Source organism: Furipterus horrens, unplaced genomic scaffold, assembly GCF_987537825.1.
Source record: "Furipterus horrens unplaced genomic scaffold, mFurHor1.1.pri manual_scaffold_7, whole genome shotgun sequence".
Lineage (NCBI taxonomy): Eukaryota > Metazoa > Chordata > Mammalia > Chiroptera > Furipteridae > Furipterus > Furipterus horrens.
Window position 1 is genome coordinate 54,827,644 of NW_028327177.1, and position 15,565 is coordinate 54,843,208.

At 35.7% G+C, this 15,565-nt stretch overlaps 1 protein-coding gene across 1 annotated transcript; it reads left to right on the forward strand.

Annotated features, from left to right (window-relative positions):
• The first annotated feature begins 3,677 nt into the window (after window positions 1-3,677).
• On the forward strand, window positions 3,678-7,359 carry SNAI2 (snail family transcriptional repressor 2). The gene is made up of 3 exons (XM_090282872.1): window positions 3,678-3,939; window positions 4,729-5,274; window positions 6,150-7,359. Exons 1-3 carry the CDS (start codon window positions 3,861-3,863, stop codon window positions 6,329-6,331), a joined length of 807 nt encoding a protein of 268 aa, XP_090138998.1. The 5' UTR covers window positions 3,678-3,860; the 3' UTR covers window positions 6,332-7,359.
• The last annotated feature ends 8,206 nt before the right edge of the window (window positions 7,360-15,565 follow it).

Here is a 15,565-nt window from a genome sequence, read left to right on the forward strand (position 1 = left end):
CCACAAACTAGCAATATTCCATATCTACATATCATTCAAGGCAGTTAATTTCTCCCCACCCACTCCAGGGTGATCATATGCCACAAACTAAAGCTAGAAGTAGATCTCATGCATTTTCAGAGCCAAGGCACAGCACAATATGGAATTTTCTGCCTCTGCCAAGTCACGGTTTATTCTGGTGCTAGATTTACTCCATTTCCTAAACTTAGTAGTCAATGTCTGCATGGCTTTTAATATACCTAAACACTTAAATGTACACAAATCTCTGTGCAAAGTAAATAAGCCTAAGGTGCATTCTCAAACCTCATGAGTCTAATTTATTCCCCTATTTGGCAAGGCAAGATTACTTCTTTCATGAAAAAGAATGGGTCCAAGAAAAATCCCACCTGTAGAGGAGAACCCATGGAGAAGTGCTGGCCCTCCCACGACATCCCAGACCTTTAATTTACAAGGTTCAGAAAATAGAAAAAATATGACTATTAGATGAATCACATCAAGTCACATCCTAATAAAATTCATGACAAATTAAGGAATTATATTGCATGGACTTCTAATGTCCCATATACCCCACAGAAGATAAGTAAAGGAAAGAACTCTCTAGCATGCTTCAACCATAGGGAAGGATATTTTTTAAGACCCCTCTTCCCCTATGATAACCAAATTCTTTTGGGAGCCAGAGCCCCATATCTGAGAAATTGCCCACAAGCAGTACTTTCCCTCCTTTCCTCTTTCTCTCTACCCCACATTTAACTGTCAGGAGGCTAAGGGCTGAGTCTGTGCCTTCCTTACAGCCCACCAGCTTCACCCTGAATGGCTGAGTGCACAGTAACATCGCAGGATAAACCCCATTTTCTCACTATTCCAATGACCCTAATTATGTCAACCTAAGACTAATTTCTTACATTAACAAAATCCACTTGGGTTTCTTTTGCCCAAATGAAACATTTTAAACCTAGTATCTTGTTATCTTAAAGATTTCTGTGCTTGGGCAAGAGGGAGTTTTTTACTTAGTGACTAATGCCAACTTTTCTAGATGATCCCTCTGGCTTGCAGGACAAGAACTTTCCATCTTGTCTTAAAAGAATTCTAGCAGTTGGGCTTAGGGCGGAGACTTGACTTCCCTTCTCCCGTTCTTACCAGACCATTCTGGCGCCAGATGGCCTCTGCTGTGTCTGAGCAGAGCACCTGTCTGACTCACGCTATCAGCGCGCAGGCTCTCCCTCTCCTGACAGCAGACCAGACCTCACACAGGTCTACGTGTGACTAGTTGCCATGCAGACCTGTGTAACGACATGCCTCGTACATGATCCTGAACATTATGCACTTGTCCCAGTAGGTGCGGTAACATCTCCTGGCTCTGATTTGTATCGTGTGATGAGCTCCCCCAGACATATATTGGGAGACTTGGCTCAGTTATGCATTTGTAATCCAAATTCAAGTTTGTTTGTTTTTTTCAAGCATAATGAATTACTGTTAAACATTTTAAATAGATTTTTAAAATACTCATGTTAGCAAGTTATTGTGTTATAACTACCAACAAGTAAACAACAAAATAACACTCTTCACTGTTGAGAATATACTGTATAAAGTGAAAGGAGGAAATAAAAGTACATGGCAGTTTATTTTGTCAACTATGTTATATCTCCAACAAAATGTGCCTTTTGCAGGAAATGGGGTGGAAAGGGCAGGACTCCTGTTTCAATAAACCAGAGTCCAAATCTGAATAAGCCCTTACAAAATGTAGCAAGCTCAGAAAATTTGCTCTGAATTATACTCCAGTTTACAGTTTGTGGAGAAATCTAATGTGTATTCATATATTCCTGTCCCCTACAAATACTGTTCTTTTTAACATGAAGATTCACCTATATTCTTTTCTCCAACATTTAAATTAGTGAGTGTTGGAAGAAGAACAAAGGAATCACTAAAATAGCTCAGAAAAACTGTGAGCGAGCACCCCCTGCCCCAGCAGACAGGTTTGTTTTCTCATCCCAAGATTAAGAAGTTAGGCAGTCTGACAATGCACTTCCCTCTTACAAGTCTTGACTTCATCACTGTTATTTTCCTTTTTACTCTTTTCTTCTAGCACCTGTTAGAAACAAACAAATTTGTTCTTTCCTTAATCTTTTAAGTAAAAGGTGGGGAGAAAAGTCTGGAATGGGCAGAGATGCTTGAAAACACAGTTGAAATTTTACTTTAATTACCTTTTTCTTTGTAATATATATGCTGGTTTATTTAATACATTTCATAAAGATAATTATAACTTAAAGCTGAATTAAAACTTTAAGTTTACTACATGTTTACATATTTACATATGTCTAAACAAATATTTAGGAAGGTTTTAGAAATGTGCATTAGTAGAGTTTGTTTTTAAAAAATAAAGTATTGTGAAATCTTTATACTTCTGACATAGTTTATCTTTTTAAAATATTTTTCTTTTAAATAGTTTATTACTTATGCTATAACAGTTGTCCCAATTCTTTCCCTTTGCTCCCTCTACCCAGCCCATTCCCCATTTCTAGTCAATCTCCACACTGTTGTAATTACTTTTAAAATGGGCCATATGAATATTTTTAGATTTAATATTACATACAAAAAATTAGAGTATTTTTGTTGGTTACTAGACTAGCTTCTTAAAACTTTAACCAAGCAGTGCTCATAACAGTATTCCTTTTTTGTAAACATAGTCCAGAAAACTAGCAGCTACTGAGATGAATACTGATGACTTTATACTGGTGAAAATAGCACTGTATGAAAACTGATAAATATTGGAAATAAAATAATTAATAGTCTCTGAAGACCTATTCATGTTTTTTCCCATAAAATACATAGTGTCACATGAAAAGATTTAAAACTCTTGTCAAATGCATTTGTGGGAGAATTTTTCATCGTTTCTAATGACAGGTTTCCTATTGCTCCCTGCCGCCCCCTCCTCCCCTACTCGGCAGCTTCCAAGTTCTTCCATAAGCAGATCTTTCATGGGTTACAAAGCATTTCTCTCCAGCCAGCATAGCTAATATGGTGACATGATTACTTAATTTTCACGTGGAAGTGCAGCCTCTGGCTTTGCTGAGCCTTAAAGACATGAAGTGCATTCCCAGCATTCAGGACACGCCAGGCATGCAGCCAGGGCCACTTTACAGACCCAGGGAAGCCCCCCCTCCCTCCCACGGGAGGAGCCCTCCTCACTCACAAGGGCTTTTGTCTTTTCGCTTCTACCTTCCTTTTTTCAAAAGCCAAGAGTTAATTGTTTGGTCTCTGCACAAGTAAAATGTCTCTAAATGCCACTTCCAAATATAGGCTCTCATTAACACCAGAGGCTGACCTGGGATCTTGTAGGACGCCCCTTCCTGCCTCTAGCGAACATTTTGTCCCACTGCATTTGGTTTACCCGACATATGGAAGCCAGGCCCGTTTTAGAAAATAGTTCCTATGACTATCTAGTGCTCGGAGAGCACGAATAACTGGCAGGGCCAAAGAAGTGAAATTACCTCTCTTGAAAATACTTAAGCACTTTTTTCCTCTCCACTGAAATCCGAAGAACAGCCCATTTTGAACCAGAATAATTTAGTCTGACAACAGATTCTTCCTCTGTTCACAGCTGTCCCAGAGGGAGGAGCTGAAATCTGAACCTCTCAGCTGCGATTGGCTCCTTCTTGCAAAAGAGAGAAAAAAAACCCACCCAGCCAAAAAACGGGCTCAGTTCGTAAAGGAGCCAGGAGACTTCAGAGGCGCTGGCCGTCCCTCTGCCGCACCTGAGCGCGGCCCAGCCCGAGCCCTGCCGGCCGCGATGCTATAGGGACCGGCCGCGTCTTCCCGCCGGACCGTTATCCGCGCCGGGCGCCGCCAGACCCGCCGGCAAGATGCCGCGCTCTTTCCTGGTCAAGAAGCATTTCAACGCCTCCAAAAAGCCAAACTACAGCGAACTGGACACACACACAGGTAAAAAAAAAGAAAGTGGGGGGTGGGGGAGGAAGGAAGGAAGGAAGGAAGAAAGGAAGGAAGGAAGGAAGGAAGGAAGGAAGAAGGGAGGGAAGGAAGGAAGGAAAGTAGGAAGTTTTATTTATATATACATAAATATAGATATATATTACAACTCAAATACCATTACAAAGGAAATAAATACTAGGTTTTTTAATTTTTTAATGATGTCCTAAAAGAGAGTTCAGATTATTTTGATCGTTTAGAATGAATTTTAATTGAAAACTTTTAAAACTTTTAACTGACAAGGAACCCTTCATTCAACTCTTGCAACTTCATTTTCTAAAGCTTGTATGTACATGCATAATGATATAAAGATGAGTAACACAATACGCAACTGTTGAATTAGTGTTTTTTGCTTGTAATAAGGCTCCTTTCCTTCAGAAAGCAGCTTGATTTACACATATCTTAGTATTTACAGTCATAAAACATGCAAATAACCCATGCATAAAACGGAAAACAACTTTTATGTATCATTAAAAATAAAGTATGTTTTTCCTTCTCGGTGGGGACTGTGCAGGCACCCCCTTGGCTGTGCTCGCTGACTCAAAGCCTGGTGTGGCTCCTGTCACACCATGTCTGCAGGAGGCATAGGTGTACATTAAGTACAAGAATTACTACGTAGCAGCAAGAGTGAAAATGAGAAGAAATCTTTCTCATTACAAAGGCCTGTACATTTTACCAAGTAGCTTCTTGGTGTATATTTAAGGTTATGTTTTGCCCTAATCTTCTTTCCTTTTTCCCCCCCAGTGATTATTTCCCCATATCTCTATGAGAGTTACCCCATGCCTGTCATCCCACAACCAGAGATCCTCAGCTCAGGAGCATACAGCCCCATTACTGTGTGGACTACGGCAGCTCCATTCCACTCCCCACTACCTAATGGCCTCTCTTCTCTTTCCGGATACGCCTCATCCTTGGGGCGAGTGAGTCCCCCTTCTCCATCTGACACCTCATCAAAGGACCACAGTGGCTCAGAAAGCCCCATTAGTGATGAAGAGGAAAGACTACAGTCCAAGCTTTCAGACCCCCATGCCATTGAAGCTGAAAAGTTTCAGTGCAATTTATGCAATAAGAACTATTCAACTTTTTCTGGGCTGGCTAAACATAAGCAGTTGCACTGTGATGCCCAGTCTAGGAAATCTTTCAGCTGTAAATACTGTGACAAGGAATATGTGAGCCTGGGCGCCCTTAAGATGCACATTCGGACCCACACCTTACCTTGTGTCTGCAAGATCTGTGGCAAGGCGTTTTCCAGACCCTGGTTACTTCAAGGACACATTAGGACTCACACTGGTAAGAGAATATGTAGACAGGAATGTTACTCTAATAGTCTGAAGCTCTGGGCTGCCTGTGGGATTTGCATTGAGTAGTGACACAGTGCTTTTAATGATGGATGATCATTTATAGCTACTTCCTGATGACTCAAAAAGTCCTTGGAGCACAAACTGCTTCATTTCTTGTTAACAACCTCTGCTCCAGAGACTGCAAACAGGATTGAAACTTTGGAAAGTAGATTCAGAAAGTTTGGTCTCAAAGATCAGTTAGAAATTCAGGAAAGATGTACTTGAATGTGTGCTCTGTGAAACTGCTTCCAATAATCAAAAAAATGTTGCTATCTCAGTCAGTTTATTTCATAGCTAGATGAAGGATTTTTCTATAGTTTTCGTTAGTAATATTCTTGCTGTATTATCTATCACCCCTATAGCAAGTTGCCCAGTGAGAACTGAACTTGCTTTCAGTTGTTTTGTTCTTTGCTGCTGATTTTTTTTTATTCCTAGCACACTCTGCAGAGAGTCAAGGCATTTATCCAAACTTAGTCATAATACAGAAAGAGGGAAAAGAGGAAATATTGGGAAATGTTGGGAGGAGCTAAACATTAGCTTCACCTGCTGAAGCAGAAAATTTTAATTAGTGAAAGTCCTAGAAATATATGAGTTATTTCTACATAACTGGCAGAATTAATAATATGCTTACTGTGGTTTTAATGCAACATTTAAATTTATCTTAATTAGATATTAAAATATCTATTATGGGGAATTCTAAGCAAGTGTAGTTGCTTCTCATTCTTTCGGTAAAATGTGATTATTCCTAAACGTTATCTGTCTTTATGTTTCCTCTAAAAACACTGACTATCTTTCTTTCTCCCCTAACTCTACCTCCACCCCCAGGGGAGAAGCCTTTTTCTTGCCCTCACTGCAACAGGGCATTTGCAGACAGATCAAATCTGAGGGCTCATCTGCAGACCCACTCTGATGTAAAGAAATACCAGTGCAAAAACTGCTCCAAAACCTTCTCCAGAATGTCTCTTCTGCACAAACATGAGGAATCTGGCTGCTGTGTAGTGCACTGAGTGACGCAATCAATGTTTACTCAAGCAGAATGCATTTCTTCACTCCGGCTCCAAATGATAAATAAAAGTCCAAAGGCATTTTCTCTTGTGCATACCGACCAAATAATATGTACACACACACACACACACACACTAAAAGCTGCAAGAGCACGAAATCCATGTGTTTAAAGTTAATCCTTTCCATGTGAAGTTTAAAATTACTATATATTTACTGACAGCTAGATAGAAAGAATAAAAGACAAGAATCTTTCTCTTCAAAGGTGAAACAAAAAGCACATTGCATCTTTTCTTACTAAGAAAAAATGCAAAGATTTACATTGCTGCCAAATCATTTCAACTGAAAAGAACAGTATTGTTTTGTAATAGAATTTCTTATAGGAAGAGAATCTGCCAGACACTATCTCAGGTGACTTATAAACTATTCCAAGTTTACTTCATTACATGTCTAATGTCTGGTTACCATTGTTGAACAAAAGCTTTTTTTTTTTTTTTTTTTTTTGGTTACTTATAATGCTTTAAACTGTATTTTCAGGAGAGAAAGGAAAAAAAGAACAAAACACAAGAGACTGTATTAAAAGTGTTTCTTTTTGTTGCTGTTGTTTTTGTATTGCCAATAAACAGTATGTGCCTTGGGGGAGGAGGGAGGCTTTGAACATTCCTGGTGCATGCTCTATGTCTTACTTTTTTAAAAGAATTTTTAATGATTTTCTAAAATTAATTAAAGATGGGAATAAGTGCAAGAAAGGATTCTTAGAAACTCAGTAATGTACTTAAACTATTTTAAATGCATACAACAAATGTAATGCATACAACACTCTTTCCAAGTGCCTTTTTAAAATAATTGTATAGTTGTTGAGTTCATGTAAATCTGTGTTTATTTTTATATAATTAAATGAATTTTGTATGAAAGTGAGATGTTTTCTATAGCTAAGGCATATAAAGAACCTGAAGACTTGTGAAATCATGTTTCTTTTTTAAAAAACAATTTTCAAGGTCTTTTTTTTACAATAAACATTTTTGATTTAAAATCTATAGTTGTATACTATTCTTAGAGACTTTACTTCAGGATTAATGCCAAAGTGCTGCACAAAGAATTGTTTCTTTGGTTAAGAGAAAAAGTGAGTAGTTTTTTAATGAATATCAAGTGTTATTTTACATGTCAGCTTATAATGAACTCCAAGTACTTTTCTTTACTCTTAAAATAATACTGTCGCCTTTAGAAAGACAACACCATGATGATAGTTTGTTAGTAAATCCCTTTAACAAAATTCACACTTCCTGAATGCTAAAAACATTCACATTAATAGTCAAGAATAATTTTTAAGACTTTATGATGTTCTGTTGGTTTAATAAAATCAAATTATAATCACTCATTGTAATGTGTGATTAACGTATTAGACACTAGAACAGTTTAAAATTTTTAAAAGAAATATTATTTACTGTGATGCCAGAGGAAAAATAGAAAATCCATATGAAAAGTTCAGGAAAAAATGGGTTTATCACAAATTGTACCAGTTGTAAAAATTAAACCATGCAAAGAAAACACTGCATCTAGTAACATAAAATATGTGATAGGTTTGATGGGAGTAGGCTTAAATAATAGCAAGTTAAATTTTCCTTTTATGGTATTTTGAACAAGCACCCACCCAAACACAATATGTACCAGACCAGATAAAATATAGCATGACCAGCATGCCAATACAAGCACATGCCTACCAAATTCATGTGTACTAACTCATGTAAAGATGCTAACCATCACAGTCATGTAACAATTGCCAAACTGTGTATTTGAATCTGAACTTCGAACCCATTATAGGGATGGTTCTTGCTGCTATAATTACTTCCCACTGTTATGCTCAGAACTTACACAATTATTTTTCCTTGTAATGTCTAAATAAAAGCCAGAAATAGTATCTCAAAGATATTGGTTACAGGTTATTAAAAGGTGACCTAAAATGCCAGAACTATTCCTTTAATATTCATACACACTCCACTGTATGTTCCATTTAAATATTTAGTCAGTATATAAAAGGGGTGTGCATTTGACTACTTTTAATTTTTTTGATATTTCAAAACATATATCAAAATGGCAAAATTATTCAGAACAGCAATTTATAATTGTAAAATAAATGGTTGATAGCTTAACTGGGGTATTTTAAAGTTATAAAAATACCACTTTAGTTGGTGTATTTGGTTTAGAAATGGTTGCCTGAAAATTTCCAGGCCAGCTAATGTGTAGAAATATCTTGCAAGAGCAAATGTGAATCAAACATTCTTGGGGTCATCTAGCTGGCTATACCAGGAACCACATCTATATATGTTTCCTTCCTTCATTTGAAGATTTATAAGCAAGTTGTTTCTTGGTGTTCAAAACTAAATAATATTAAAAGGACAGTCTGTTCATTGATTTAATTTCTTAGTGAAGAATTAACATTTAAAATTTTTGCATTGTATTTGAAATTTCTCTTCAAACATTGTAACTTCATGCTTAAAATATTTTATTGTCATTATGGTAACATGAGTATGAATTACTATATGTAGATATTAAGATTTTCTATAAATTCAGCTCAGTATTTTTTTTAGAATTTTTAGCATTTTTACCAGGTATTTGCTCTATTGCAATACATAAGACTTGGTTCAAATGCTAGTTGCTTTGAAATACTTTTCCAAATTTGCTCTTTCTGAGAGCTTTATGCCATTTATAATATAGTATTTATCTCACTACATAGAAATTATTTGTTGATACTTTCCTTTTTCATTAGACAGAGCATCTTTAAATCATAAATTCTTATTACCAATCACATCATCTGGAACACAGATTTCAACAAATATATATTGATTAAATAGAGAAAATAATAGAAATTGATGAAAAATAGTTTGAAGATATAAAATAAATTCACCATATATCCTTTTATTGCAAAGACTTTATAATTTTTGAGAACTCTTCTAAACAAATTCACTGGTATATCTCTTAAGTTAGTGGTGACAATCTCCCACTGCCAATAAATTGGATACTCCAAAGGGGTGAATATAGTGCACATGGACCAGGCTTGATAGACATTATGAAAGCCTGAGTTTTAAAAACTATGAATTTTAATAGGTACATATGCTAATAAACAACCTCGATACCCTTAATTTGTTTCATATAATATAAGGCAGTGTGGTATAGTAGGAAGAGCACCAGCTCTTGCATTCAACATATATGTTCATTGATTAGCCGCCTCACAACTTATTGGCTTTATGTCCTTATGCAACTTAGCTTAACTTATGGTGTCTCAGCTTCTTAAACTGTAAACTATGACTACATTTTCAGTTTTACAATTAATTACTAAAAAGTCCTTTGTACTAATAGGGCTCGAAGCTATAATATTGAGTACCAGTGTAATTATTAAATGCTTACTTATTCTGTACCTGCTTTCGTACTAGAAAACTTTTCTATGCTATATTTAATGTTAACAATTTCTCTATGAGGTTGGTATTTTACAGATAAGGATATTAAACTCAGAGAGGTTGGTTAGTGAAACCAAGGTAATGAAGGCAGTAAGTTGCAGAATTGAAATCAAAACTCAGATTCTTCTGGTTCCAAAGACCCTGTTTTTCCCATTCCACCATGGAAAAGAAGAGACTGCTGAACTACTCACAGCACAGTGACTTATATATTGTAGGCATGTACTGGTGATTTCTTGAAAAGGATGATGATAATGTGCCCTCAAATTAAATAAAGGCGTATTTAGAAATTTCTTCATTCCAGAATTCTACAATAATATATAATTTCTTCAGAGCCACGTCCCAATTTCTTTCTAGAAATTCTGTTGGCTCCATTTCCTGCAGAATTGGCCCTGTAAGAAAACACTCTCTTAAGCAGCTTCCCTAAGTTCTCCCAGAGCATGTGGGCCCGTTTCCTCTAGTCTGCTCTCAGTGGAGATGAAAAGCAGCTGGTCTCCATCCTCTGTACATTAACACTTCATCTTCTGAAGGCCACTGTTACTCCCTCACACACCCACACTCTTCACCCAGGCTTTTATCTTCCTAGACTAAAAAGTCTTCCAAGCTAAACAGTCATTTCTTTCACCAGTAAAATGTGGACACTCTGGTGTAATGAGGCAATTATAATTTAGAAAAGTCATAGGCTTCTCTGGCTAAGATCCACATGCAATAAGTTGCCTCATTTTGATATGGAAAACATTCTGAGAAAAATTAATTTGAGAATGAGCGCTCTGTTTTGGGGAAATAACAATTCTTAAATAAGGTGATTTTCTACCATTTTTATGTTCTCATGAGAGACAGATTAGAACAAAAGTATTCCTTTTGCCTGAGATGGACACATATGGAGCAAAAAAAAAAATCTCATTTATTTTTTAGTAGTATATGTGTATAAATGTGACCACAGGAGTAAGTCTATGGCTAAAGTTAAATTTAGCCCCTCAGCCGTCCAGGAAGTAATAATTACTTTGTGGAAGGCACGCATGTAAAAAAGCACCAAGCATGGCAACTTTTCCATTGTGGCACTTGGCCAGACCCCCAAACAATTGGAGATTAGAAGAGGAAACAGCAGCATATCCATGTCTACAAACTCCAAAGGGGCTGGTGAGGTATTTATAGCAATGAGTGGGAGAGCTGCTGTGAATAAAAGTCAGGTATGTTTATATATTTTGCACACTAGTTCATTTAATTAAGTTCCTGTGATTATAATGGTCAGTTTAATCCATTCAACCAGTTTCCCTGGAAATTTGTAGAGATAATTGTGAGGCCCTTTGAATTATCACTAATTAGTGTTTGTACACAATAGCCAGGGAGATTGGCCTGTCAGTCTTCCATTTCAGTGGCTGAGATGGTAGAGAAGGATGAATGACTTTCTCCACAAGATTATTCTGAGGCAGGAATTCACTCCTCCCCAAGTAAGTAGAATGGGTTGTTATATTTCTTCTACTATATATTTAAGAGGTAGTAATAGCCAGTTTTGGGAGTGGGAAGGATAGGCTCAGATTGACTAAAATAGTGATATAGACTCAACGAAGAAAATGAGAAGTAGTTGGAGTTCCAACTTCTGCTTATATATCCACCAAAGCACAAAGGTTTAAAATTTTCCTGTATTCTGTTAATGCTTTTATTTGGCAGAAAGGACAGTAAAAAAGGTTATCTATCACCTGCAACCATATACAATCTCACTGAGCTACATGCTGTTAGATCCTGTGATCATCCTGTGCTTGTCAAATCACAACGTATACAGTGTCACCTGTGGGTCTTGTCAGTGTCTTGGTTTGGTAGATCTGGGGCAGACCTGAGAGTTTGCATTTCTACCCAGCTCCCAAGCATATCCATGTTACTGATTGATCCTTAACACCTTACTCCAAGTAGCCAAGGTTTAACTTAAGCTCAGCTCCCAACCCCGTGCCTCTTTTCCCATCCGATGTGAGTTTCTCATCTAATGCAATTCAAAATGTCAGGATGGGCAGTAGTATAACAGCAACCAGATTCACCAGAGGTAGGGTCTGGACTATTTCTCTGCTCCAAGTTTGCCTAGCTGTGGGCAGGGGCAGTGATATTTTCACCACAAGTCACACAGTGCCATGATCCCTGATCTACATAATAACATGACTTGGACTCCGCTTTCATTTTTAGATTTCCACTTGAGTTTATTGAGTATGTAAGTCTCCAGTCTTGCTTAGTCCTCATCTACTTTTTTAGGTCCCATAACACTTACTGGCTCTTTTTAGCCCACTCACACCAAGGAGACTGGAACTTGCTCTCTGCAGAGAACATTCTAAATGTGATTTTTCCCCCAGCTAAAAGGACTACCCACATTAATGAGACCGATTGTGAGGGGAGTCACTATTGACAAGCCTCTGGTTTCACCCTGCTGGTAATCACTCAGGATCTGGAGGCTTCCACTGTTGGTGTCATGCAGGTTCCTACCTGAGCAGCTCATGGGCTTCTTTCAATCATTTTAATGGCCACCTTGCGTAAACAAGTTGCTTAGGCTATTTCTGCCATATTATATTTTTATAATATTTGACATTTTACCAAATGGACATTATTTGATATAGTATTCTCAAGTTCCCTGGTTACTTTTACTCATGTCATCTTAATTTAATAAATTATTATTTATTAATATTCATGTAAAATTGAAAATATGCAGTATTAGAGAAAAATTATTTTCTCAGAATTGATGACAAGCAACTCTTCTCTCTCTTCTAAATATTTTCATTTCATAATACCTAAACTTATCCAAAATACAATAAAAAGATAATAGATAATTAAGTTGAATATTACTTAACTGCATAAGTGTATTACCAAATAAATATATATGTAATGGAAGAATGTCCTATTTCTTATAATACAGTACAATTTGGTGAATAGTTTTCACATTATTAAAAATATACCAATCATACTGTATTCTCTTATAGAGTAAGTTTATTTTAAAACCATGTTTGTAATAATGAAAATGAGCTTACAACAACCTAAAATCTATGTGACACAGTGAAAGCAGTCCTAAGAGGGATATTCATAGCATTATAGGCCTATCTCAAGAAACAAGGAAAAACCTTGAACAGTCTAAGCGTAAACTTAAAAGAACTAGAAAAAAGAAACAACAAAAATACTCAAAGTGATTAAAAGAAAGGAAGTAATAAAGATCAGAGCAGAAATAAATGAAATAGAGTCTTAAAAAATACAAAAGATCAATGAAACCAAGAGGTGGTTTTATTCATATATATATATTTAATAAACATTTAACCAGCTTCAACAAGGGAAAGAAAACAGAAGACCCCAAAAAAATCAGAAACAAAAAAGAAGTAACAACTGATACCACAGAAATAAAGGTATTATAAGAAAATATTATGAACAATAATATGCCAACAAATTAGACAATATGGAAAAAAATGGATATATTATTAAAAGCATACAATCTCCCAAAACTGAATTAAGAAAAACAAAATCTGAACAGACTGATTACAACCAATGTAATATAACATCGATCAAAAAACTTCCGACAAACAAAACTCATAGACTGGAAGTCTTCACAGGTGAATTTTATTAAACATTCCTAAAAGAACTAATGCCTCTCCTTCTCAAACTATTTCATAAAGTTCAAGAGGAGGAAAACTCCCAAGCTCATTATATGAGGCCAGCATTATCCTACTTCCAAAACTAGATAAAGATATTACAAAAAAATAAAATTATACACCAATATTCCTAATGAACATAGATGCAAAAATTATCAACAAAATACTAGTCAACTGGATTCAAAGTATATTAAAATGATCATATACCCATGTCAAGTGAGATTTATTTCTGGGATGCAATGTTAGTGTAATAACTACAAATCAATTAACATGATATACCACATAAACGAAATAAAGGATAAATATCATATGATCATATAAATAAATGCATTTGACAATATCCAGCAACCATTAATGGAAAAAACCCTCAGCAAAGTGGGAATAGAGGGAACATATCTCAACATAACAAAGGCCATAATATGGAAAAACCCCAACTAACATCATACTCAATGTGGGAAAACTAAAAGCATTTCCCTTAAGATCGAGAACAAGACAGGGATATCTAATTTCATTTTTCTTATTCACCATAGTACTGGAAGTCCTAGCCACAGCGCTCAGACCAGAAAAAAAAATAGGCATTTAAATTAAAAAGAAAAAAGTAAAACTGTCATTTTATGCAGATGACACAATACTATATATAGAGAACCCTAAAGTGACCATCAAAAAAAAAAAAAAAGAAAAAATACTGGAACTGATAAATAAATTCAGTAAAGTAGCAGTATACTAAATAAATCTCCAGAAGTCAATTGCATTTTAATACACCAATAATGAACTACCAGAAAGAGAAACTAAGAAAACAAACCAATTTACAATTGCACCAAAAAATAAATGAAATACCTAAGAATAAATTTAACCAAGGAGGTAAAAGACCTGTACTTGGAAAATTATAAAACATTGAAAAAAAAAATAAAGTAGGTACAAACAAATGAAAGCATATATCATGTTCATGGATAGAAAAAAAGTAATATTGTTAAAATGTCCATACTGTTCAAAGCAATCTATAGATTCAACATAATTCCTCTCAAAATATCAATGGTGTATTTCACAGAACTAGAACATATATTCTAAAATTTTATATGGAGTCACAAAAGACCTTGAATAGCCACAGCAACCTTGAGAGAAAAAAAAAAAGTTGGAGGAATGACTCTACCTGATATCAAACTATACTACAAGGCTATAGTAGTTAAAAGAGCATGGTACTAGCGTAAAACCAGATGTATAGATTAAGAGAACAGAATAGAGATCCCGGAAATAAACCCATACCTTTATGGTCAATTAATATTTAACAAGAAGGTAAGAACATACAGTAGGGTAAAGACAGTCTATTCAATAAGTTGGTATTAGGAAAACTGGACAAATACATGCAAAAAAAAAAAAGTGAAACTAGACTATCTTCTTACACCATATACAAGAATAAACTCAAATTGGATTAAAAATTTAAATGTAAAACTAGACACTGGAAAAATCTTAGAAGAAAATATAGGCAGCAAAATCTCAAACATTTCTCTTAGTAATATTTTTTTCTGATATATCTTATTAGGCAAGGGAAACGAAAGAAAATATAAACAAATCGGACTAGATCACACTAGAAAACTTTTGCACAACAAAGGAAACCATCAATAAAATGAAAAGACCCACTGAATAGGAGAACATATTCACCAATGATATATCTAATAAGGTGTTACATCCAAAATTTACAAAGAACTTATAAAACTCAACATGTGCATGCATGAGCACACACACATACACCTCCCCCCAAACATCCCAATTAAAAAATAAGCAAAAGGCCCCAACAGACACTTCTCCAAATAGAATATATAGATGGCCAATAGACATATAAAAAGATGCTCAACATCACAAAATATCAGAGAAATGCAAATTAAAACCACAATGAGATATCACCTCACACCTGTCAGAATGGCTTTGATCAATAAATCAATAAACAAGTGTTGGAGAGGATGTGGAGAAAAGGGAACCCTCATGCCCTGTTGCATGAGGAATGCAGATTGCTGTGGCCACTATGGAAAACAGTATGGAGTTTCCTAAAAACATTAAAAATGAAACTGCCTTATGACCCAGGGATTCCACTTCTGGGTATATATCTGAAGAAACCCAGAACACTAATTTGAAAAATACCTCTACTCCTATGTTCAGTGCAGCATTATTTACA

Bases quoted from the DNA above. Each gene is read 5' to 3' on its own strand.
- SNAI2 (XM_090282872.1), top strand. From the start codon at position 3,861: ATGCCGCGCTCTTTCCTGGTCAAGAAGCATTTCAACGCCTCCAAAAAG. The intron at 3,940-4,728 runs GTAAAAAAAAAG...TTTCCCCCCCAG, and splicing joins CGAACTGGACACACACACAG to TGATTATTTCCCCATATCTC. The intron at 5,275-6,149 runs GTAAGAGAATAT...CTCCACCCCCAG, and splicing joins ACACATTAGGACTCACACTG to GGGAGAAGCCTTTTTCTTGC.